Here is a 23,995-nt window from a genome sequence, read left to right as displayed (position 1 = left end):
GTATAAAAGAAAACACTAAACCTTCATATATCAACATAGAGAAATCTCAAAAACAGTGTTCAGTGGAGAAGCAGCAAATTACAAAAAGGAATAGAATGTCATTTATATATAACTTTATATAAAAATGTCTATAATACAGTCTTTATTGTTTGTGCTTTCACACATTGTTTATAAATGTGAAACATACCAGGGTAGGATACAGTCTAACTTCAGGGGAGGGGAGAGAAGGAGGTGGGGACTCCCTGTCTCTCAGTCTTCCTAAAGAAAGAACTGACATAAGTCAAAAGATTAACATCTAGATACATAGATATTCTGTTCCTTTTTAAAGGTTAGATTGTTTCACAATTGAAGTACTTAAATAACATAACTGCAGGGACTGGGAAGTGCTATAAGACAATCAAGCAGAAGGAGGAACCAGATTTTTTTTTTCAAAGGTGATTTGGGGAAGCTCCTTGCAGGAGGTAACTTCAATACCTGAAAGAAAGGGTAGGCCTTGGAAAGATCTGTGAGAAAGGCTTTCCAGGCTGCAGGAAAAGCCAGTGTGAACCGCCAGAGGTAGGAAGGAGCCTAGCTTGCTTGCTGAGGAATGAAAACAAGTCCTGGTGGTCAGAGCTAAGGGAGCCCAGGGCGAGTAGGAGTGGAAGAGATGGAAGCAGCTGGCAGGGTCAGAACATAGACAGCCTTAGAACTCAGATAAGGGAATGTGGCTTTTATTCCAAACACCATGGGATGCCGGTTGAAGGGTCGTAAGCAGGAGTATGATATGATCTTTGCTTTTTTTTTAATTATTATTATACTTTAAGTTCTGGGGTACATGTGCAGAATGGACAAGTTTGTTACATAGGTTTACACATGCCATGGTGGTTTGCTGCATCTATCCACCTGTCACCTACATTAGGTATTTTCGCCTAATGTTATCTCTCCCCAATCCCCCCACCCCCTGCTATCCCTCCCCTATCCCCCCACTCCCTGCTATCACTCCCTTAGCCCCCACCCCCTTACATGCCCCACTGAGTGATGTTACCCTCCCTGTTTCCATGTGTTCTCATTGTTCAACACCCACTTATGAATGAGAACATGCGTTGTTTGGCTTTCGGTTCTTGTGTCAGTTTGCTGAGAATGTTGCTTTCTAGCTGCATCCATGTCCCTGCAAAGGACATGAACTCATCCTTTTTTATGACTGCATTGTATTCCATGGTGTATATGTACCACATTTTCTTTATTCAGTCTATTATTGCTGGGCATTTGGGTTGGTTCCAAGTCTTTGCTATGTGAGCAGTGCTGCAATAAACATAGGAGGAGATGAACATAGAAAGAGTTTCGTTTGGGCATGTTACATTTGTATCTTTATAATGGGCATGTTAACATTTGTATCTTTATAATGGGCATGTTACATTTGTATCTTTATAATGGGCATGTTACATTTGTATCTTTATAATGGGCATGTTACATTTGTATCTTTATAACAATGATTTATAATCCTTTGGGTATATACTCAGTAATGGGATTGCTGGGTCAAATGGTATTTCTAGTGCTAGATCCTTGAGGAATTTCCACACTGTCTATGGTTGAACTAATTTACACTCCCACCAACAGTGTATAAAAGTGTTCCTATTTCTCCACATCCTCTCCAGCATCTGTTACTCTTCATTTTTTTAGTGATCGCCATTCTAACTGGCATGAGATGGTATCTCAATGTGGTTTTGGTTTGCATTTCTCTAATGGCCAGTGATGATGAGCTTTTTTTCATATGTTTGTTGGCTGCATAAATGTCGTCTTTTAAGAAGTGTCTCTTCATATACTTTGCCCACTTTTTGATGGGGTTGTTTGTTTTTTTCTTGCATATTTAAATTCTTTGCAGATTCTGGATATTAGCCCTTTGTCAGATGGGTAGATTGCAAAAAACGTTTCCCAGTCTGTTGATTGCCAGTTCCCTCTGATGATAGTTTCTTTTGCTGTGCCGAAGCTAGTAAGTTTAATTCGATCTTTGCTTTAAAAAAAAAAAAAGTCCCTCTGCCATTGAATTTATAGTAGAGGTGGTTATGTGAAGAAGGAAACCAGTTAAGAAAATTCTGCACATTGCTAGCTGAAAGAGGAGAGAGGCATGGCTTGGTGGTGGCAGTGGAGGTAGTGCAAAGTAGTGAGATTCAAGATCTTTTTTTTTTTTTTTTTTTTTTGAGACAGGGTCTTGCTCTGTCACCCAGGCTGGAGTGCAGTGGTGCAATCTCACCTCACTGTAACCTCCCCCGCCTGGGTTGAAACAATCCTCTCACCTCAGCCTCCCAAGTAACTGGGATTATAGGCGTATGCTACCACACTCAGCTAATTTTTGTATTTTTACTAGAGATGGGTGTCTCACCATCTTGGACAGGCTGGTCTTGAATTCCTGACCTCAAGTGATCTGCCCGCCTCGGCCTCCCAAAGTGCTGGGATTACAAGTGTGAGCCACAGTGTCCAGCCTCAAGATCTATCTTGAATGTAGAGTTAACAGGACTGCTGACTGTTGGATGGGAAGTGGAGGGGTACGAGATAACAGAATCAAGGATGACTTTTGTGGGTTTGAGGCTTGAATAAATGTATAACCAGAGGTGCTGCTGAGTTGGGAAAGAATGAAGGAGGAGATGGTGTGCATTCAGAAAGAGTTCCATTTGCGCATGTTAAATTTGAGTTGCCTATTAAAATAGGCCAGTGAAGCTGATGAGTTGGGCATCTGATATATCAAACTGAGGCTCAGAGAACTGCATGAGATCTTGGAATCTGCTGGATGGGCATTTAAAGATAGTAACTTTTGGCTCCCATTTTCCTAAGAGCACACCCTCAATCACATCTGGAGACCATCTCTTCCACAATGGTCGTCTTTAATCATGACCTTCTTTCAGGTTATCATTAAAGAAAAAATGTGGCTTTTAAAGGCTGATACAGAGCAGCTTATTTTAAAATCTTTCTATCAGATTGTTATCTTTCTTGATTCAAATGTTTAACAGTTTAATCAGCAATCGTGTGCTATTTCTATCATTTCAGGCAGAACAAGTTTAATATCAAAAGAAGTGAAGTTTTAATATATGTATTTCTCTTTATTTGATTTTTAAATGCTCTAGTACAAAGCTTTGGGCTTTGTCGCTCCTATTTAGGACAGGCTTATAGGTGATGTGAAAGAGCCAAGTGGCATACAAAATGCAGATTTGCCCTATCTGTAGGGTTTCTAGATAAACTACAAAGTGGCAGTTAAATTGAATTTCAGACGCACAGTCAACAGTTTTTTAATATAAATATTGGAGCATACACATACTAAAAAAATTACTTGTTGCTTACCTGGAACTCACATTTAACTAGGCATCTGGCATTGTTATTTGCAAATACGACAATCCTAGTTACCTGAAATTATCAAAATTCTGTGACTAGTACCACTTCTTGCTCCCTTGAACTCTAAACCAAGAAAATAAATCTCCATGTGCAGTTCTATTATACTCTCAAAGGATACTATAACCTATATCTCTCTAGAAAAGCAGAAAACATATAGCTATAATTCTTTAGGCTTTATTGCCAGTTTCTTGCTCATTTGATTTTGCCTAGTTTTGCCTTGAAGGGAAGTAAGACCACCAAACAGAAAGGAATAATATACGTGGCAGGTGATTTGTAGGTAGCAAAATCAAGAGATCTAATAATATATTCCAGTCTGTCTCAGATTAGCTGTATAATAACCTTCGCTTCAACCTTCTTAGCTGAAAAATATGGAAAATATCTGCCCAACCCTTCTCACAAGAGTGTTTGACATTTCACAAAGATGATAATAAAAGCATGTCATGTTTCTTAGAGGATGGAAAAACTATAGTTTTCTACAATTTTTGTGATAATATTTGCTAACCTTAGAAAACTATGACCAGACACTAAAAGATAGGTTTTGTCAAAAAGCTAATCATTAGAGTCGTGGTTTAAGGTTTTTTACAGAATACAAAAGGTGATTCTGTTAGAACATAAAGAATTCATCTCATAAGGGTTATTTAAAACAACAAATGAGAAATCAAGTATTTTTAAAAGAGAAATAGAGAAAAATGCCCTATCAGATATTAAGACAAATACACAAAAAGTAAAACAGAATGGTATCAATGCAAGAAGCAGACAAATAGATGAAGTGGAAATATAGCCAGAAACAGACCTGTTTTTAACCACAAGCCAATGGGTAAGGAGGAAATTATCTCATGCATAGTGTTGGAAGAGTAGTTATTTGGAAAGCAAATCAATTTAGGTCCTTACCTCACACTAGACACCAAATTAAATTCCAACCAGATTTAAGAAGAGAGGAAAAACAAACACAAACTAGAAGAAGATAGCAAATATTGATCTAATCTTTGGTGAAGGGAAGATGTATAACTATAAAATAAATAGAGGAAATCATGACATTCAAAAAATAGGTTTGGCTATCTAAAAATAAAAATCTTTGGTATGCTAAAAAGTAGCATTAGAAAGCAACTAATAAGGCCAGGCGTGGTGGCTCATGCCTATTAATCTCAGCACTTTGGGACGCCGAAGTGGGTGGATCACCTGAGGTCAGGAGTTCGAGACCAGCCTGGCCAACATGGTGAAACCCTGTCTCTATTAAAAATACAAAAATTAGCCAGCTGTTGTGGTGGGCACCTGTAATCCCAGCTGCTCGGGAGGCTGAGGCAGGAGAATCTCTTGAACCTGGAAGGTGGAGGTTGCGGTAAGCCAAGATGGCACCACTGCACCCCAGCCTGGGCAACAGAGTAAGAATCTGTCTCAAAAAAAGAAAAGCAGTTATTTGATTTTTTTTTTTATAAAAGGTTAACATCTCTGACATACAAAGAGTGCTGACAAATCAAAAAGAAAACTGATAAATACCAATTTGTCCGAGCAGATAAAAGTGGGCAATTTGTAGGACAGCAAAGGGAACTTAATAAACACTTGGGAAAACATTCAACCATGTTAATTATCAAGCCAATAAACATAATTTCAAATATTCTACCATTTTTTGCCTTAAAATCTGCAAATGTCATTATTAAGAATACCCAGTGCTGTGAGGGTGTCTACCACGCTTTTACATGTTGCTGATAGATGAATAGAGTAACACATTTGGAAACTAAATAGACAGTAAGTACCAAGCCGTTGTCAATATTCATATTATTTTGATCTAGTTATTTTACTAGAATTATCCTACATTTTCATTCGGTAATTATCCTGAATTACTAGATTATTTTATCCGGATTCAAGTCCTATCTTGAAAGCAGAGTTAACAGGACCGCTGACTGGTGGATGGGAAGTGGAGGGGTGTGGGAGAATGGAATCAAGGACAACTCCTGGGTTTGGGGCTTGAACAAACGCATAACCAGAGGTGCTGCTGGGCTGGAAAAGAATGAAGGAGGAGATGGTGAAGGCACAGAAAGAGTTCCGTTTGGGCATGCTAAATTTGAGTTGCCTATTAAAATAGGCCAGTGAAGCACATGAGTGGGCATCTGTATGAAACTGAAGCTCGGTGAACTGAAAGACTATGGAATCAGCTGGCTGGACATCCTAATCTAGCAATTCAGAGAATTTGTCCTAAGGAAATATTCCTTTTTTAAAAATGCACAGAGGTTCATAGTATTTTAAATATTTTGAAAATTGAAAGCAATGTGGAAATAAGGCAAACCAACTCCTCAGTGGAATACTTTATAGCCACTAGCCACTCCAAACGTTATTTACAAAATGCACTGGCATGGCAAATGTTTATACTATAATGAAATATGCAGAAAAATCAAGGTTCAGAATTGCATATTGAATATAACTGCAACTAAGTGAAAAAAGTCTAAGCACGGAAATGACTTACAAATTAATAGTGGTAGTCTTTTAAGGGAGCATCACATGTATTTTCTCATTTTTAAAATGTTTCTACATTTTAAGAGTTCTCTATTATGGAAAAGAGTATAATGGGGAAAAAAAGATTGAAATTGCATGTCTGTGTGCCTGTGAGTGTGTGTGTGCCTGTGTCTGTGTGCCTGTGCGTGTGTGCCTGTGTGTGTGTGCCTGTGAGTGCGTGTGTGCCTGTGTCTGTGTGCCTGTGCGTGTGTGCCTGTGTGTGTGTGCCTGTGTGGGCCTGTGAGTGCGTGTGTGCCTGTGTGTGCCTGTGTCTGTGTGCCTGTGCATGTGTGCCTGTGCGTGTGTGCCTGTGAGTGCGTGTGTGCCTGTGTCCGTGTGCCTGTGCATGTGTGCCTGTGTGTGTGTGCCTGTGAGTGCGTGTGTGCCTGTGTCTGTGTGCCTGTGCGTGTGTGCCTGTGTGTGTGTGCCTGTGTGGGCCTGTGAGTGCGTGTGTGCCTGTGTCTGTGTGCCTGTGCATGTGTGCCTGTGCGTGTGTGCCTGTGTGTGCCTGTGTCTGTGTGCCTGTGCATGTGTGCCTGTGAGTGCGTGTGTGCCTGTGTGTGCCTGTGTGTGTGTGTGCCTGTGAGTGTGTGTGCCTGTGTGTGTGCCTGTGAGTGCGTGTGCCTGTGTGTGTGTGCCTATGAGTGTATGTGTGCCTGTGAGTGTGTGTGCCTGTGAGCGTGTGCCTGTGAGTGCGTGTGTGCCTGTGAGTGTGTGCCTGTGTGTGTGTGCCTGTGAGTGTATGTGTGCCTGTGAGTGTGTGCCTGCCTGTGAGTGTGGGTGGGTGTGTCTATATCGATCTCCATGTCCTCTGTCTCGTGCCCAGGTCCTTCGGAGTGCTCCTGTGGGAAATATTTTCTCTGGGATATATGCCATACCCCAGCAAAAGCAACCAGGAAGTTCTGGAGTTCGTCACCAGTGGAGGCCGGATGGACCCACCTAAGAACTGCCCTGGGCCTGTGTATGACTCTTTTAGGAACATGTCTACTAGTTACTAAGCAGTTTTTCTTTTCAAAAAATATCCAGAGCCACATATGCTTCTTTAAGATGAAGGGGCAGATGGCTGCTCCCTTCAGTATGCCCCAAGATGGGAATGTGACTGCGACTTCAATGAAATGGGTTGGTCTCCCAGGCCCTTAAAAGCAATGATGCCATCCCAGAAAAAGTATCCATTGTCTGGCTATGGGCAGTGGACTCACCAGATCTACATTCCCCGAGCTCTTCTTGGGAATGTGTGTCCTAGGCCTCACCCCTGCTTCCCTACACCGTATGTCTGAGTCTCTTTCAAAGATTTCCATTCCCTGCAATGTCTGCTGCCCTGCCTGGCACCCCTCACCTCCTTCCCACAAGCAAGGCAGATGGGAAATACAATTGGAATTTCTGTCCCAAAGTGGCTTTAATTCAGGAATGGAATGAGAGCAGCTGTATTTCACATAAACACCAGCGTGTCTGTGTTAGACACCTGTATGCCTGCATACTCTTCCTTGACCTATCAGCAGGGGGCAGCATATGCCAAGCACATGGGGCCCACATGAGTTCCCACCCTCAAATTATCCATGCAACCCTGGTCTCATTTTGAAAAGGGCTGGGAGAAAATATATGTTTCATCCTTGTGCTCCTCCTGATTTTAATTCATGTGGTTATTCTTTAGATACCGGATAATGACTCAGTGCTGGCAACATCAGCCTGAAGACAGGCCCAACTTCGCCATCATTTTGGAGAGGATTGAATACTGCACCCAGGTAGAAACATTTTCTCTTCTTGACCAACGTTTAGTCTATATGAAAAAGCCTTAAAGATGGCAAGTACCAAAATATGAAATAGGCCGAGCCAGTCAGAGAAGATTTATGACCATGAGAGTGAATATTAATTTTCTCTAAAATGAAATGGTGTCTCCATTTGCCTATTTTGTAAAATAAGTACTAGTAACTTCACCAGCACACGACACAGCGCCAGACACACAGTAAAACTCGGGAATCAATCCAGTCCACAAGAATTTACCAAGTCCCTTCTGGGGGCCTAAAGTTCTATTAGTCAAAATCGAAGCTTCACAGAAGTATGGAACACATCTGCTCTCAAATAGTTGAGAGCCTGGCTGGAAAAATAACAACATATGAAATAATTAACTGCCTAGATATATGCCCAATTATATAGGTCAGGATGATTAAGGGAATGAAATTTCAAAGTCATCTGAAGAAATTTTAACATCAATAATACTTGCATATCATTCATACTGCACAATTCACTTTTTGCGTAGTTTGTTTTATCCTTATTGAGGAATGCAAAATATCCCCACCTTATAGATGAGGCGTTAAGGCTTGAAGAGGTTGTCCAAGTCAGACATTTTTCTAGCAGTCCTGTGGGTTCCTATACAGATCCCTCTCCCATTCCTTCAGTAATGACTCTAAATGTTTACTTCTTTCTCTCCCTCATGTTCGGTAGACAGCTATGCTTCCTCCCTCACCAAGAGGGTAGAGATTATTATATGAGAATGCCCTCGTTTCCCTGCTGCCTCTCATACAAACTTCCCTGCCTCTGCAGCCACTTCTTCCCACCTTCCTTCCCGTGCTCTCCTCCCCTCCAAGGCCAGCCTGGCTGCCGGCGTCACCACGTCTTTGTTCTGTCCAGTCATTCCCTGTACCCGCTTGCTTTCCCTCTCTCGGCTCTCATTCTGCCAGGATATCTAATTCTGAGAATCTTTTAGAAGAGTCGATAAACCAGTATCTATTTATTTTATTTTGGGGATGGAGTCTTGCTCTGTCACCCAGACTGGAGTGCAGTGGCACCATATTGGTCACTGCAACGTCCACCTCCTGGGTTCAAGTGATTCTCCTGCCTCAGCCTCCTGAATAACCGGGAATACAGGCAAGTGTCACCATACCCGGCTAATTTTGTGCATTTTTAGTAGAGACAGGGTTTTGCCATGTTGGCCAGGCTGCTCTCGAACTCCTGACCTCAAGTGATCTGCCCACTTTGGCCTCCCAAAGTGCTGGGATTCCAAGTGTGAGCCACTGTGCCTGGCCTACCCACTATTTCTTTAAATCCCTTCCTCTTCATTGTGACTAAAGACAGACACATTTTTTCAAACTGTAGTCATTTTCCAGCCTCACTACTCCATCCTCTTATTCCTTCCAGCTCAGGTGGGTGAACTGGCACTTTTATCTGTACAGACTTCCTATGTCAAGTTTTTGGGGTTTCTTTCAGAGAACTTTATTTAATGACATTAGGTTATTTTGTTGTCATATGAATGGAATACACCCACTTAAACATGCATACCTTCTTAGTATTTTTCTGAGTGTATAGGAGTATATAATATCCTTAAAAGGAGGCAGTTTTACACCAGCATATTTTAAATTACTATAGAAATTACTAAAAAACAGGGAACTAAAGAACTTTTTAATGAGTCAAAGGTAGTTATTTTTTATTTTTAAACTATTTTAATCACGAACATCGATGTGTTTTTCTGTTAAGTAATGAGGGTCTTTTCTCAATTTGCATAAAATATTAACGACTTTCTCCAAATTTAATTTTTCTTCCACAAACTTTCCTTAAACTTCTGGCAACTGCTTCTGTTCTTCTATGTTACAATCTATTATCGTGAAAATGATCTAGCACAAAGTTGTTTTTATAAATGGTTTTCCTCAAAGCACTTCAGCATTTCCTGGGTTGCACAAAGGATCCCTCACATTTAAACTAGATCAAGAACCCCTGTAGGCCCAGTGTGGTGGCTCACGCCTATAATCCCAGCACTCTGGGAGGTCCGAGGCAGGTGCAACACCTGAGGTCAGGAGTTCAACACCAGCCTGGCCAACATGGTGAAACCCAGTCTCTACCAAAAATACAAAAATTAGTGGGTGGGGTCCAGTAATCCCAGCTACTCAGGAGGCTGAGGCAGGAGAATGGCTTGAACTCAGGAGGCAGAGGTTGCAGTGAGCCAAGATTGCATCACTGCACTTCAGCCTGGGTGACCAAGCAAGACTGTCTCAAAAAATTGTTAAATCCTGCATTATGGTGGATGCACATGTGATGCTGTGGCTCAGGAAAAGTTTCAAGTGGAAACTACCCAGATGAAAATGGAAGGTAGCTAGGAAGAGAACAAAAAATAAACACTGTAAGCCATCATGGCATGTGCCTCCTCTCCTCCTCCCCCCACCACCACTCTTTAAGTCAAACACATAGGCTTTTTTTTTTTCTTTTTTTTTTTTTTTTTTTTTTTTAGTTGGAAAGATTTTACTGGAACTAGACTGGAATAATAATAATTTTAATGTTTGTTAAAACACGTACTCTGAATGAAGAGACCCCCAAACAGGCTTTGTGTGAGCAACATGGCTGTTTATTTACCCGGGTGCGGGCGGGCTGAGGCCAAAAAGAGAGTTGGCAAAGGGCAGTGGGATAGGAGTTGGTTTTATAGGTTTGGGCTAAACAGTGGAAAGTTACAGATGTTAAAGTTTAGGGCAGTTTCTGCAAGCTGGGAGGGGGTCATAGGGTGTGGCGTCACGAGGTTTGTCAATGTCAGTTACAAAGTCCGGTGGCCTTGTCGGAATTTGAGGACAGTTAGAATGAGAAACAATCGAAGAATGTCTCAGGTTAGTTAGGCGCTGCAGGGGCTGACCGTCCTTCCGTTTTTCATGATTTTCCAGCTACTTCAGGTTTTCTAATTCTGGAAGGCCCTCCAGAGGTGTATGTGTGGGTCACAGGGGTTGCCATGCCGTCCACGGCACGGTCAGACCTCACATTCCTGTCTGTTTATATTAATATAAAGGAAAAAGAAATGAAGAGTGGAGGGCAGTGGAATATGAGGAAGGCCAGCACAGAGGAGTGACGGGGTGAGGTTTCTAGGGCTTCTTCAAGTGGGATTGGGGGCTGCGCGGAGACCTAAAAAGGGGAAAGAATTCAGACTGCTGGGAGATCTCAGGGCAAGGAGTGATACTGTGGAGTTGTCAGAAGGAGCATTGGTTGTATTGACTGATTGGTTATCATTTATATACGATTTTGTGGGAATTGAGAGATTAATCGGAAAACACAAGGTCCATATAAGAGAAGGAGAAAGACAGGTATCAGAGGACTAAGGATTGGAAGAAGCCGTAACACCCAGTTAGAGAGTCCAGCCAGTCCAGCCAGTCCAGCCAGTCCAGCCGGGTCCAGAATACCCATTTGCCTGATTAGCGAGCTTTTGGGCTCTTTTAATTTATTGACGGCATCATATACGAGGCTGGACTGGTTTACATAAAAACAACATTCTTCATTAGGAATAGGTAAAGACCTCCTTTTTCAGCAGTCAGTAAATCAAGACCTCTGCAATTTTGGAGGACAACAGCAGCTAGGGAATTTACTTGAGCTTGAAGAAGGGATAGTGATTAATTCTGCAATGCTAGCAGAGAAATCACTAGAGAGGCTACCGAAGGTGATGATTGAAGTGGTAAGGCCTGCTATGCCTGTGCCAAGTGCAGTAGTAATTTCTAACCACAAGTAAGGGTATCAATGGAATGACCCGCTCATGTCATGTGGGAATCTCAAGGGGAACAGGGAGGCTTTTGTCCCCTTTGGCAAACTAAATTTTGGGAGTAAGGAAAACTAGGGTACAAGTGCCTGTCTGGTTGGTTGGAAGGCAGATATAAGAAGAACCACAGAGGAAAAAAAGTCCTTGGCTTAGCCGGGCGCGGTGGCTCAAGCCTGTAATCCCAGCACTTTGAGAGGCTGAGGCAGGTGGATCACGAGGTCAAGAGATCGAGACCATCCTGGTCAACATGGTGAAACCCCGTCTCTAGTAAAAATACTAAAAATTAGCTGGGCATGGTGGCGCGTGCCTGTAATCCCAGCTACTCAGGAAGCTGAGGCAGGAGAATCGCCTGAACCCAGGAGGCGGAGGTTGCGGTGAACCGAGATCGCGCCATTGCACTCCAGCCTGGGCAACAAGAGCGAAACTCTGTCTCAAAAAAAAAAAAAAAAAAAAAAAAGTCCTTGGCTTAAACAGAACCGGAAGTGTCAACTGAAAAGGTGAGAAAGTGTTCTGAGGGGGCTGGGGCTTTGGTCCCAAATGCCAAGGGAACCAGCAAGGGCTGCGGCTATTAAAGGTTGTAGTGGGGTTTGGTAGGGTGACTGTAGAGGGACAGCTCTTGTTTTCATGGTGTATGAGAAAGTGTGTGGTATCTATATAAGGATCCACTCACTTTGATTGACAAGACTGGGTATGAGCAGAGAACGGGCGCGAGATTAAGAGTGAGTATCAAAGAAAGGAAGAGGGCACGATGGGGTGGAAGAATTGGAGAGTTGCCTGCCACTGAAGATGATCTATCCACTCTAAGAGAATTAAGGGCAGCAGACAGAGGGTAAAACCACGACTGCCTGGGGGAAATGTGTAAACTGACAACTTAAACAAAAGCAGGGCGTGAAAAAGTCAACAGGTACAGTGAATTTGAGCACAGTTATAACAGACTTTCCGAGGTGTGGGTTAAGTAGTAGCTGTTACATAGTGGTGTTAGGAAAAAGATGCCTAATGAAAGTAAAAGGTATGTTAGGTTTATATAGCGTGACTCTTCCACTTTGGGGATATAGGTAAGTTTAAAAGTGGGGGAGAATACTTGCAACTTCCAGGAGGTGGTGGAGGAGTCAGGCCAATTGCCTTGTGGACACAGCTTTATCCTGGAATGATGGACTCACTGGGGAGGGTCTTGTAGACGGACAGTGATTGGGGTGCTACAGATGACCAGGGAGGGTCCTGGCCACCAAGGTTGCGGAGACCGAGGGGTTAGGCTTTTAACTAGGACTGACCTTCCGGCTAGGGTGTTTTCACATGGCCAGGTATCTGGAGGGGTAAGAGGAAATTAGCAGCCTGGTGGATTTCGTGTCTGGCCTGTTAGAGAATTGGAAGATAGTTAACCAAGAAGACTGGTGCCTGGAATAAGGTTAAACCCAAGCAAAAAGGTGTGTCCATATAGGAGTGGCCAGGCTCTGACACTGAAGCAAGGTCCGGGAGGGGTAGCTGGACACTGCAATCTGGGCGCTTCAAAGTCTCTGTGAGCTGGTGGTGTGGCTGGGGTTTGCCTTGAGACAAGCATCTGTGGTTCTGAGACGTGCTGCCGCTGCTATTGAACACCTTGAAAGCGAGGTTGATTAGTTCCTGTTGTGGGGCGTGAGGACCAGATTTCAATTTCTGCAGCTTAATGTCAGGGGCTGATTGGGTGATAAAATGCACGTTAAGCGTTTTTCAGGGGTGAGAGTAGAAGGATGGCATTTAAGTCACTCCAGGTGCGATTATAGGACTGGGTTAAGTACTGGAGGATCTGATGAAAAGGAGCCTAACCGCCGGCCAATTGGGGAAAGGTTGGATGAAGGGAAAGAAACATGCGCCCCGACTGTGGCTTTGGCTCCAGCCACCTCTCAAACGGGGAATTGTTGGGCAAGGTGGAGGAGGTAGCTGCGGGACTGAACTGTAAGCAAGCCAGACAGGTGTGAGGTGGGGAAGTGGGCTGTGGGCAGAGGAAGACGCCATTTGGAACCATAGTCTATAATTTGTATTGAGGCCAGGCTATGTTATAGAAAAAAATGAGACATTCAGGGCGACTCATTTTAGGTTTTTAACTGAGGAATAGAGGACAGAATATATTGCCCATGGAGGAGGAGGTAAGTTTTAAGAAAAGGAGTAGAGACTAGGAAAAGGAGCGAGCAGCAACCAGGATTTTCAGTAGGTGTCCCTGACCGATTCCTGGGCTGTAATGTGGGTAAGTGATCAAGGCAGGTGTCTCCACGATTGACCAGACACCAAGGGAAGACTGTCTTCCCAAGTCCATGACCAAGGTTGGAGTTTTTGAGCAAGAGGGAGAGATCTGTCTCTTCCAGCTCTGCACAGAGTGTCTCTTTGTCTCTACTAGAAGGAGAAAGATTTAAAGGAAAAAAGAGAGAGGGGGAGAGACTGCTTACGGGATCTGACGGTGGCGAGAGCACTGTTTGGCACACTAAGCGCAAGCTGCTGGGCTGGTCTGATGTGTTGAGGTCTCAGGTGGATCTCTTCCCAGAGAGAGAGCAGGGACAGGGGGCTGGGCTCCCCAAAGGAGCACCCCTGTTTTGAGTTTTTGGCACCAAATGGTAAAACGCATGGTCTGAAAGAAGAGACCTCCCAAACAGACTTTGTGTGAGCAACATGGCTGTTTGTTAATTCACCCGGGTGCAGGCAGGCTGAGTCCGAAAGAGTCAGCAAAGGGCAATGGGATAGGAGTTGATTTTGTAGATTCGGGGTTAAACAGTGGAAAGTTACAGAAGTTACAGTTTGGGGTGGTTTTTTGCAAGCTGGGAGGGGGTTGTAGGGTGTGGAGTCACGAGGTTTGTCAAGGTCAGTTACAAAGTCCAATGGCCTTGTCAATTGAGGCTGAATGAGAAACAATAGAAGAATGTCTCAGGTTAGTTAGGCACTACAGGGGTTGATTGTCCTTCCGTTTTTTCATGATTTTCCAGCTACTTCAGGTTTTCCAATTCCTGAAGGCCCTCCAGAGGTGTACGTGCGGCTCACAGGGGTCGCCATGCCTTTACAGCGCAGTCAGACCTTGTTTAAAAAATCCACTAATCTTTAAAAACTGGCCAAAGATCTCCTCTGCACTCTGTCCCAGGCACCGGGACACACTTCCATTATAGCACGTATCCTCTAAGGTCTTCGAGGATAAGAATGACTTCCCATTCATTTCTTATACCCCAGTGCCTTCTCAATAAATACTGGTTTCCTCATCTGTAGAATATGTTTAGATTACTTCACCTCTAAGGTGTCGTCTAGAGCCAACAGTTTTTGTCTCTGATTCAAAGTTTTAATCCTTTCTCCTGTGGTAGGACCCAGATGTAATCAACACCGCTTTGCCGATAGAATACGGGCCACTTGTGGAAGAGGAAGAGAAAGTGCCCGTGCGGCCCAAGGACCCTGAGGGGGTTCCTCCTCTCCTGGTCTCCCACCAGGTGAAACGCGGGGAGGAGGAGCGCGGCCCAGCTGCCCCACCACCGCTGCCTACCACCTCCTCTGGCAAGGCCACAAAGAAACCCACAGCTGCAGAGGTCTCTGTTCGAGTCCCTAGAGGGCCAACCGTGGAAGGGGGACACGTTAACATGGCGTTCTCTCAGTCCAACCCCCCTTCAGAGTTGCACAAGGTCCAGGGATCCAGAAACAAGCCCACCAGCCTGTGGAACCCAACGTACGGCTCCTGGTTTACAGAGAAACCCACCAAAAAGAACAATCCTCTAGCAAAGAAGGAGCCACATGAGAGGGGTAACCTGGGGCTCGAGGGAAGCTGTACTGTTCCACCTAACGTTGCAACTGGGAGACTTCCAGGGGCCTCTCTGCTCCTAGAGCCCTCTTCGCTGACTGCCAATATGAAGGAGGTACCTCTGTTCAGGCTACGTCACTTCCCTTGTGGGAATGTCAATTACGGCTACCAGCAACAGGGCTTGCCCTTAGAGGCTGCTACTGCCCCTGGAGCTGGCCACTATGAGGACACCCTTCTGAAGAGCAAGAATAGCATGAACCAGCCTGGGCCCTGAGCTCGGTCGCACACTCAGCATCTCTTCCTTGGGATCCCTAAGCCCAGGGAGGAGAGAGATGATGTAATGGCTCCTTCACACACCAGAGACCAAATGTCACTTTTTGTTTTGTGCCAACTTATTTTGAAGTGCCACCAAAAAAAAAAAGCTGTATTTTCAAAATGCTTTAGGTAGGTTTTGAGCATGGGTTCATCCTATGCTTTCAAAAGAAGAAAATGTCATAAAAATGGGTGATGAATACAAGGCCCAGATGTGGTTGCATAAGGTTTTTATGCATGTTTGTTGTATACTTCCTTATGCTTCTTTTAAATTGTGTGTGCTCTGCTTCACTGTAGTCAGAATTAGCTGCTTCTATGTTTCATAGTCAGGCTCATAGACGTTTCCTTACCTTGTTGATATGGACATGAACCATTTGAGGGGAGAGGGAACAGAAATAAAGGAGTTATTTGTAATGACTCAGCATGGGGAAAGACATTCTTGAAAAATCATAGACAACTGAAATGTCACGTTAGGTGACAGATGCTTTTAATTTTGCTGATTCATCACCAATTGTAAAATGTCGTGAGTAGTTCCAGTAGTATAGCAGAAATGTGTATATACTCATCTAAGTGAAATGCATCCATCCCAAGTGCTGTGAGTAGGATAAAGCACCAATACAGAGATTCAGACATCCTATTAATATATACCTCATGCCTTAAGAAAACCCTCCTACTAAAAGTGAAAAACTGAGTGTGAGGTTTCCTACTGGATTTAAAGATTTAAACTACTTATTTAAAAATGTTCCACTAATTAAACTGATTGTGTAAAAGCAAAAATGTTAAGCAGCAGCGATATCTGGAAGCATAGAAACATATCCACTCATGGGCATATACGTCTTAAGCCAAAACCACCTATTTGTTTCAGTCATGGAATGACTACCAAACCCAAGCTCCTACCTGTAGAGATGGCCAGGGCCCCAGGAGGAACAGGCCGCTGGTGGTCCTAAGGAGAGGTGCTAAGGCAGTCCCTTTTCCTTCCATGGCTAACCTGTGTTCTCTCTCCATCATGTGATCTTAGTACACTGGGAACACAAATGGGCTGAAATACACACAGCATAATTTGTACAGCTGTCAAACGCAAATGAAAACAATGTTTTCCCTAGGAGGCAATGAGGAAAGGAAAAGTAGAACCCTTGGAGAGTTGAGGTTGACACTGACACGTGAGAGTGGGAGTTCTGAACCTGGTTTTCACAGATGAAGTTTACTTCCATGAAAACCGATTGGGAATCTGTCCACTTGTACACACATACTTATGCAAGAATGCTTTGTCAGTCCTCATTCCATTCTCTTTCTGCATCTCTATCCTCATGCCCGCTTCTTTCCTGTCAGTAGCTACGCCAAAGCATTCAAGAGGAAAGCATTCTCTTACTACTAGTTACTAAACATGACCAAACAAAAGGACTATGTGTGTGTGTTTGATATATACATGCCTTTTGTTGACCTTCTCAGTTTCACCTGCATCAAAAGCATCACTTTCAGCGTGTGAAAGCCATTCTGTAAAAAGCCAATACCAGACAACTGTTCCCTTCTTCGAAGGCAGTTGCCTTGCCCTGGAGTTGGAAGTGTGCATCTGTAAAAGCCCTGATGCCCCAGGGGCTACGTTCCTTACCTGCTTCACTGCCAAAATATTTTCATCAGAGATACATGAAGATGAAACATCAGTGAATTCATCTCTAAGTAAACGTATCAGTAAAGCTTTGGTTCATGCCAGGCACAAAAGTAGCCTAATCATATAATCATTATTTAACTCACAGACCACCTGAAGGGGCTCAAGAATATCACTTTGAGAAAACACTCTTCCTACAGGATAATGACAGAGAAGTTGTCAATAACTGAGAGAAACATTTCTGTTTTATATTTGTAACATCCATAACCAATTAAGCAGGGAATAAGCTATCTGGTTAAACAGCCATCTTTCTATTATTCATGGGGAAAATATTTCTTTCCACTTTTAGAAACTACAAATCCATTACATTTTCAGGTTGTGCCTTTCTACCACTGAGACTGATTTGTTGATCTCTCCAATCGTCCTTGTTGGTATCAACTTTCATGTAAATAATTCAAGTCTTAAAAGCTTGTGTACATGGATAAGTAAATAAACAGCTCCACACTGAGATGCGACGACCTCAAGATGTTTCATTTAACTTGGTGTAACCCATGGGGATCAGCAAGATATTAATCTGGACTATTGTCCACTCGAATATTGTTCCAGCCATGTGGCTACAATTTATACAGGCCCTATGGGCTTTAATAAACGTACTAACCATGATAGAAAGTTTCACCCAGAATATGAATGGACATAATTAAGTTTACAGAAGCTATGTTAATTAAACCATAATCTAGCATAATTATTTATATCCTCTGTCTATAAAAAAGGCCATCGAAACTTCACAACTGTTTCACTGGGAAACTGGCAATTTGTGAGCAATGACCAGTTAATATGTTGTACCTCAAGATTATAGCAATTCAGATGAGAGAGGATACACTTTTTAAAAAGAGTATGCCCTCCTAAGAGACTGGATTCTCTTCTTCCAGTTAGGGTCTGAATTCTGCCTTCCCTTGGGTTATCTGGCCCATTGGTACCTCGATGTCTCCATACATAAAAGGATAATCACTTCTCTTCCTTGCAGCTCCTCAGGGAGCTCAGAAACTGTGTGAAAGCCCAAGCACCCCCTCTTACACCTTGGTGGCCCCCAGGTGAGGTGGGGGTGGGGGTGGGGCCAGGTATGTCTATGCCTCCCTGCCCTCACACTCGGTGGTTACTGTCCCCACACACATCCAGCCCTCTTGGCTCTCCCATTTGTGCCATGTTTTCTTCATCTGTCACTTGGTTTTGTTTTCACTGACAGATAATACTGTGTATTTACAGGGTACTTCAATACATGCATATATTATAAAAATCAAATTAGGGCATTTAGCATATCCATGATCTCACACAGTTATCATTTCTTCGTGGTAAGAACATCCAAAATCCTCTCTTCTAGCTATTTTGAAATATACATTATTGTTAACCAGTCACCCTACTGGGCAACTGACCACCAGAACTTAGTCCTCCGATCTAACGCTAATGACAGCAGCAAGAACCCTGTCAGAAACCAACTCCTCTTCAGCTCAAAAGAAGAATGTGAAGTCTCTACCACAATTTCAGTAATTCTTTAAAAATATTTTGGCATCTCCACATAGTACTTAGTAAACCCTATAGCTGTAAGGTATTAGTAACTACAGTTTTATTCTGTAAAACATGGGCCTTTATATCCAAATTCTCAGAGCACACCACTAAGAAATTCGAATAATCAAGCCAATAGATTTTCACTAGTAATAGCAGGATTAAAATCCATATGAGCTCTACAGACCTAAAATGAGATGCATCTGAATTCAGGTGACTCTAAATAACAATTTCCTATGACAAGATTCATGAAATTGTATGAAGTGTGTTGTCAACCTGTCTTTAATCGCTTTTAAAATGAGCCCCTAAAGAACACACAATTTGACTTGGCTAATTTCATTGCAGCAGATGGCTCCTGTGTTGTGTGAACATAAAAAGGAAAACCAGCATTCCTGTAATCCTATACATGCTGCTCTAAAATAAAAGACCATTACTGAGAACAAATAATAAGCCTTCTCTTAAGATTCGACTTTTATTTGGTCTCCTGAGTGGAGGTGTTTAATTTTTGATGCACTACTCAACTGCAAAACATTTTTTAGCTGTAGCCTAACAACTCTAAAACATTCTAAAAAGTTGGTAAGAACAGACTACTATATGGGAGGGTGGGGGGACAGGAAGTTACATGAACTATGACCACAAAACTACAGCAACCACCTTCCTCTCTTCAGCATTCAGTAAGTGTAAAACAAATGCGTTACCCTTCACATGGAAAGATGGCACTACAAGTCTAATCTCAGAAAAAGTGCAGGGACGAAAATTAGTCTTTAATGCCCTCACATGTCCATTTCTTATATCCCTCTTCTTGACATCCTCAGGCTCTCTCCCTGTCCCATCAATTTCCTAAGACTTTTTGCCTCCTGGGGAGAACTTACCCAGTTATTTTTCCTGCCATCACTTAATGTTCATTTCAGCTGGTGTTAGGTGAAAGACAGTCTTATTAAGCTAACTCACATCAAAACCTGAGCAGCTAGGGTAGTAATTCTCCCTAGAATATTTACATATTAGAAGAGCTTATTTGCTAACATAGATGAGTATCAGATTGAAAAAGTTTCCGATGATTATATCATCTTGGATAGTTGAATACTCATCAATTACTTGAGAAAACAGCAAGCAGACCAGGAAGGAGTTAAGAGACCTACTACTACCAGACTGCCATTACCTACCTCCCTGACTCAAGCAAGTTACTCAAACACTCCTTATTTAAAAAATGAGGTCAGGAGTTCAAGACCAACCTGGCCAACATACTGAAACCCCATCTCTACTAAAAATATAAAAAATTTGCAGCCGAGCCTGGTGGCAGTTGCCTTAATCCCAGCTACTTGGAAGACAGGCAGGAGAATTGCTTGAACCTAGGAGGTGGAAGTTGCAGTGAGCGGAGATCATACAACTGCACTCCAGCCTGGGCAACAGTACAAAACTCCCATCTCAAAAAAAAAAAAAAAAAAAGGAGTTGGTCTCAAAGGCCCCTTCTAACTGTGAAGTCTGTGATTCTGTAGGACTTTGCCTATGTAAGGTAAATCCCAACACCCAACCATAATCAGTTGAGCCTGACTGGTGTGTGCATGTGTCCTTGACCTGACTCTTATCGCAGCGAGACAAATTATATGTAATCTTTACGTAGACACAGATCAGAGAGTTTAGTATCAGTCCTCTGTGTAAAGATCCTTCTATTCAAAGATCTCTTTAACAAATCATCAAACCCTTACCATAGCAAAATGAGATGAATCAGGGATGATTTCCAGAAGGCAGCAAAGCCGGCAGAACTGTGAGTTATGTCCATTTAACGACTTTCATGCTTTCTGTGCCACACCACTTATTTCTCTTTCGTTACATTTGCTACGATGGAAACCTTATTAGCAAAGTAAAACCATAAAACTTACCTTTCATCATACCTAATATTCGATGGTATATCTGATGCACTTTTTGTCAGCTGACAATTTGCACCTCTCAGTGCCTGTGTTAGTCCATTCTCACACTGCTGATAAAGACGTACCTGAGACTGGGTAATTTATAAAGAAAAAGAGGTTTAATGGACTCATGGTTCCACATGGCTGGGAGGCCTCACAATCATGGTGGAAAGCAAAGGAGAAGCAAAGGCATGTCTTACATAAGGGCAGGCAAGAGAAGCCTGTGCTGAGGGACTGCCCTTTATAAAACCATCAGATCTCGTAAGACTTATTCACTATCATGAGAATAGCAGGGAAAAAACCCACCCCCATGACTCAATCACCTCCCACCAGGTCCCTCCCATGACACATGGGGATTATACTAGCTACAATTCAAGATGAGATTTGGGTGGGGACACAGCCAAAGCATATTGACGCCCATTCCCAAAGGGATGTACCAAAGCCCACAGCAAGCCAGGTGTTTGAGAGCAGGAGGCGCCTGTGGATTCTTACGTTCCTCAACAAGTGCATCCCAGTGCCATTATGATGGGGAATTCATTAAGAACAGGAGTCCTATCTCACAGTTACCATAGGATTGGCTAGAGCCACTCTTTTCAGGTTTATAGAGATATCCACCGCCAATGGATGGTAATTTTTGGAAACCTGTTGTGAACACTATAGCTTTATAATGGATCTGTAGAAACCTGGAATCCAAAAGATAGCCAATTCAAACATCCCACCAAGATAAGACTGTGAAGACTGTGGGCAAATTTTCTGTATTTTACTGCATCCAATAGTTGAGAAAAGCAACCATTTAAATCTTTTTGCATTATTCTCAAAGTAATATTTATATAATATTTCACAGTTCTCAGAAGAAATAAAGTAATTTTCAAGATAAAAGTTCTCTTTCCTCAATATGTGCCAGGAAGCAGGTGATGTTTTATAAAGGATAAGAAACTAAAGCAGAAAATTACATTGGATTTTCCTTTGTCACACACCAGGGGGTGTAAAGTGAGGCCTCAAGAATCTCATGCTATTTCTTAATTCCGTAAGCTCTATCCCCTTCAAGGAAGAGAAAATATCATCTGAAAAAATTACAATATTTTCACTGATAGGTGTAATGTATTGGAATTCCTATTAGAAATCCATTTGTATTAGCAGGTTCAATAAAGGCAACTATAATTTTTCACCTTATTCTTCTGATCTGTAATGCTCTATATTGTCTGTAATGGAAAATCCACTTCCCCTTGCCAACAATATGAGAATTTTTATGACTTTATCACTATTAAAATTCATTTAAAAATCCATTTTAGGTTTTTTTTCCCCCAAAGATACTGGATAGTAACACCCATCCTTCACAACAAGAACTGTCAGGGGCAGCCAATGTCATTAACACTGTTGACTGAGTTTCAGGCTGAATCTCAGAAGTCATACTAGAGAAAAGAACAGAAAGAACAGCTTGAAGCTGTGCATATAATCTTAACATGATTCATCTCCATGTCAGTCTGATGTGATCTGTTACGTGAAAAATAAAAATTAGTTCAGTCTTCAATAAGGTCAGTCTACTTGGAATAGAGCCATGAAGGGCTGGAACTGAAAGAACTTAATCTCCATCAGATAGACATAGGCCAGGAACACAGGACTTGCAGAGTTTAACCTTCAATGCTTTAGAAATGCCTAAAATTCAAAATCACTATGGAATAATTAGATTGCTGAGTTAAACTGATCCCTATTTGATTTTATTTAGCCAGTTGAAATAACTCTGACTAAATATCTAATCCCGAGACCAACTTCCTCCAGTTCCTCCTGACACAGGAGTCTTCTGGGGTACATATGCGTGTAAACAGCTACGGGAGTAACAAACTCACATATCTAGGTTCATCTGGGATTTCAGAGCTGAACTGAAACCAGATTTATGAGCATTTTAAAAATGACACCAGTGATCCTTGGGAACAGATTATATTTTAAGGTAACAGCCTCAATTTAAACACCTGAAATATCTTTAATAATTCAGAACTCCCTGCCCCTTCTCAGCACCACCATGACCACTACGCTTGCCCTATTTGAAAGGTAGAGTCAATGATGAAATTTGCTGCTGATTTATCATGATGAATATTCTATTCATTGGAAGACATTCTAAAAAGATAAAGGGAAAAAACCTTCCCCTACACCTTGATGCCGTTCTCAAGGGAGAGCTATAAAACAAAAAGTTTCATTTCGACCACACATAATGAAACAATATTAACATCAGTAATATGTGCCCATCTAATCCAATTCCACCACTATACTTCTTTTTCTCTCATAAAAAGGAGCATTAGTGGCCGGGCATGGTGGCTCACGCCTGTAATCCCAGAACTTTGGGAGGGTGAAGGGGGTGGATCACCTGAGATCAGGAGTTAAGAGGACAGCCTGGCTAACATGGTAAAACTCCATCTCTGCTAAAAAATAGCTGGGCGTGGGGATGCATGACTGTAATCCCAGCTACTCGGGAGGCTGAGGCAGGAGAATCGCGTGGACCCAGGAGGTAGAGGTTGCAGTGAGCTGAGATCACACCGTTGCACTCTAGCCTGGGCAACAAGAGTGAGAGATTTTGTCTCAAAAAAAAAGAGCATTAGCAAAGAAAAAAAAAATAGATTAATAGAACAAAATATTTTTGCCTATGCAAAGGCATCATCTTCTGCTCATAATACAATCAACAAGTCCTGCAAGTTTAACACGTTCAGCCTATGCACGAAATTCATTAGGAATGTTTATTTTATATTCAGAGTATGTGACACTGTTTGTAAAGAAGGCTTGTGTACTAAGGGATATTAAACAATTACTAAAAATACACATAACGTGAGTTTTGTATTAACCACTGTATTTGTATTATAAATAAGTGTAGTGAAGCAAAGGGCATAAAAATTTAAAAAATTAATCTTCTATTGGCTTGCAATGTGGCGATGCATATTATATGACTCTGAGTCATTTAGTTATTTGTTATTTAGATATCAAATATCCATCCGGTGAGTAGTTAAAATTACTAGAACTGTTTCTCAATTAAGAATGATTTTAACACAATAGGATTCCAGCCATTGGTTGATGTGGTTTAAATAATATTATCACACTTTCTAAATAGGTAGCCTCAAAATAAAACTCTGAAATAAAAATACGGCTGGGCATGGTGCTCATGCCTATAATCCCGGCACTTTGGGAGGTCAAGGCAAGTGGATCACCTAAGGTCTGGAGTTCGAGACCAGCCTGGCCAACACAGTGAAACCCTGTTTCTATTAAATATACCCAAAAAAATGAGCCAGGTGTGGTGGTGGGCACCTGTAATCTCAGCTACTCGGGAGGCTGAGGCAGGAGAATCCCTTGAACCCAGAAGGCAGAGGTTGCAGCGAGCCAATGTTGTAGTGAGCCGAGATTGCGCCATTGCACTTCAGCCTGGGTGGCAAGAGCAAAACTCTACCTCAAAAAAAAAAAAAAAAAAAAAAAAAAATTTAATACTGGAGATCAACGTTATCCCCACTTGGGAATGATCCAGTTCATTC

The 23,995-nt window shown here is 42.3% G+C and overlaps 1 protein-coding gene across 1 annotated transcript in view; it reads left to right on the top strand.

Moving 5' to 3' along the window:
* ALK (ALK receptor tyrosine kinase) overlaps positions 1 to 17,818 on the top strand; it is a 769,803-nt gene extending 751,985 nt beyond the window's left edge. Inside the window, exons 27-29 of the mRNA XM_003941519.3 lie at positions 6,680 to 6,814; positions 7,505 to 7,595; positions 14,671 to 17,818. Coding sequence (XP_003941568.3) covers positions 6,680 to 6,814; positions 7,505 to 7,595; positions 14,671 to 15,372 — 928 coding nt within the window. The 3' untranslated portion in view covers positions 15,373 to 17,818. The remainder of the gene's footprint in view (positions 1 to 6,679; positions 6,815 to 7,504; positions 7,596 to 14,670) is intronic.
* The last annotated feature ends 6,177 nt before the right edge of the window (positions 17,819 to 23,995 follow it).

This window comes from Saimiri boliviensis, chromosome 1, assembly GCF_048565385.1.
Source record: "Saimiri boliviensis isolate mSaiBol1 chromosome 1, mSaiBol1.pri, whole genome shotgun sequence".
Taxonomy (NCBI): domain Eukaryota; kingdom Metazoa; phylum Chordata; class Mammalia; order Primates; family Cebidae; genus Saimiri; species Saimiri boliviensis.
This window is presented reverse-complemented; position numbering and strand designations above follow the sequence as displayed.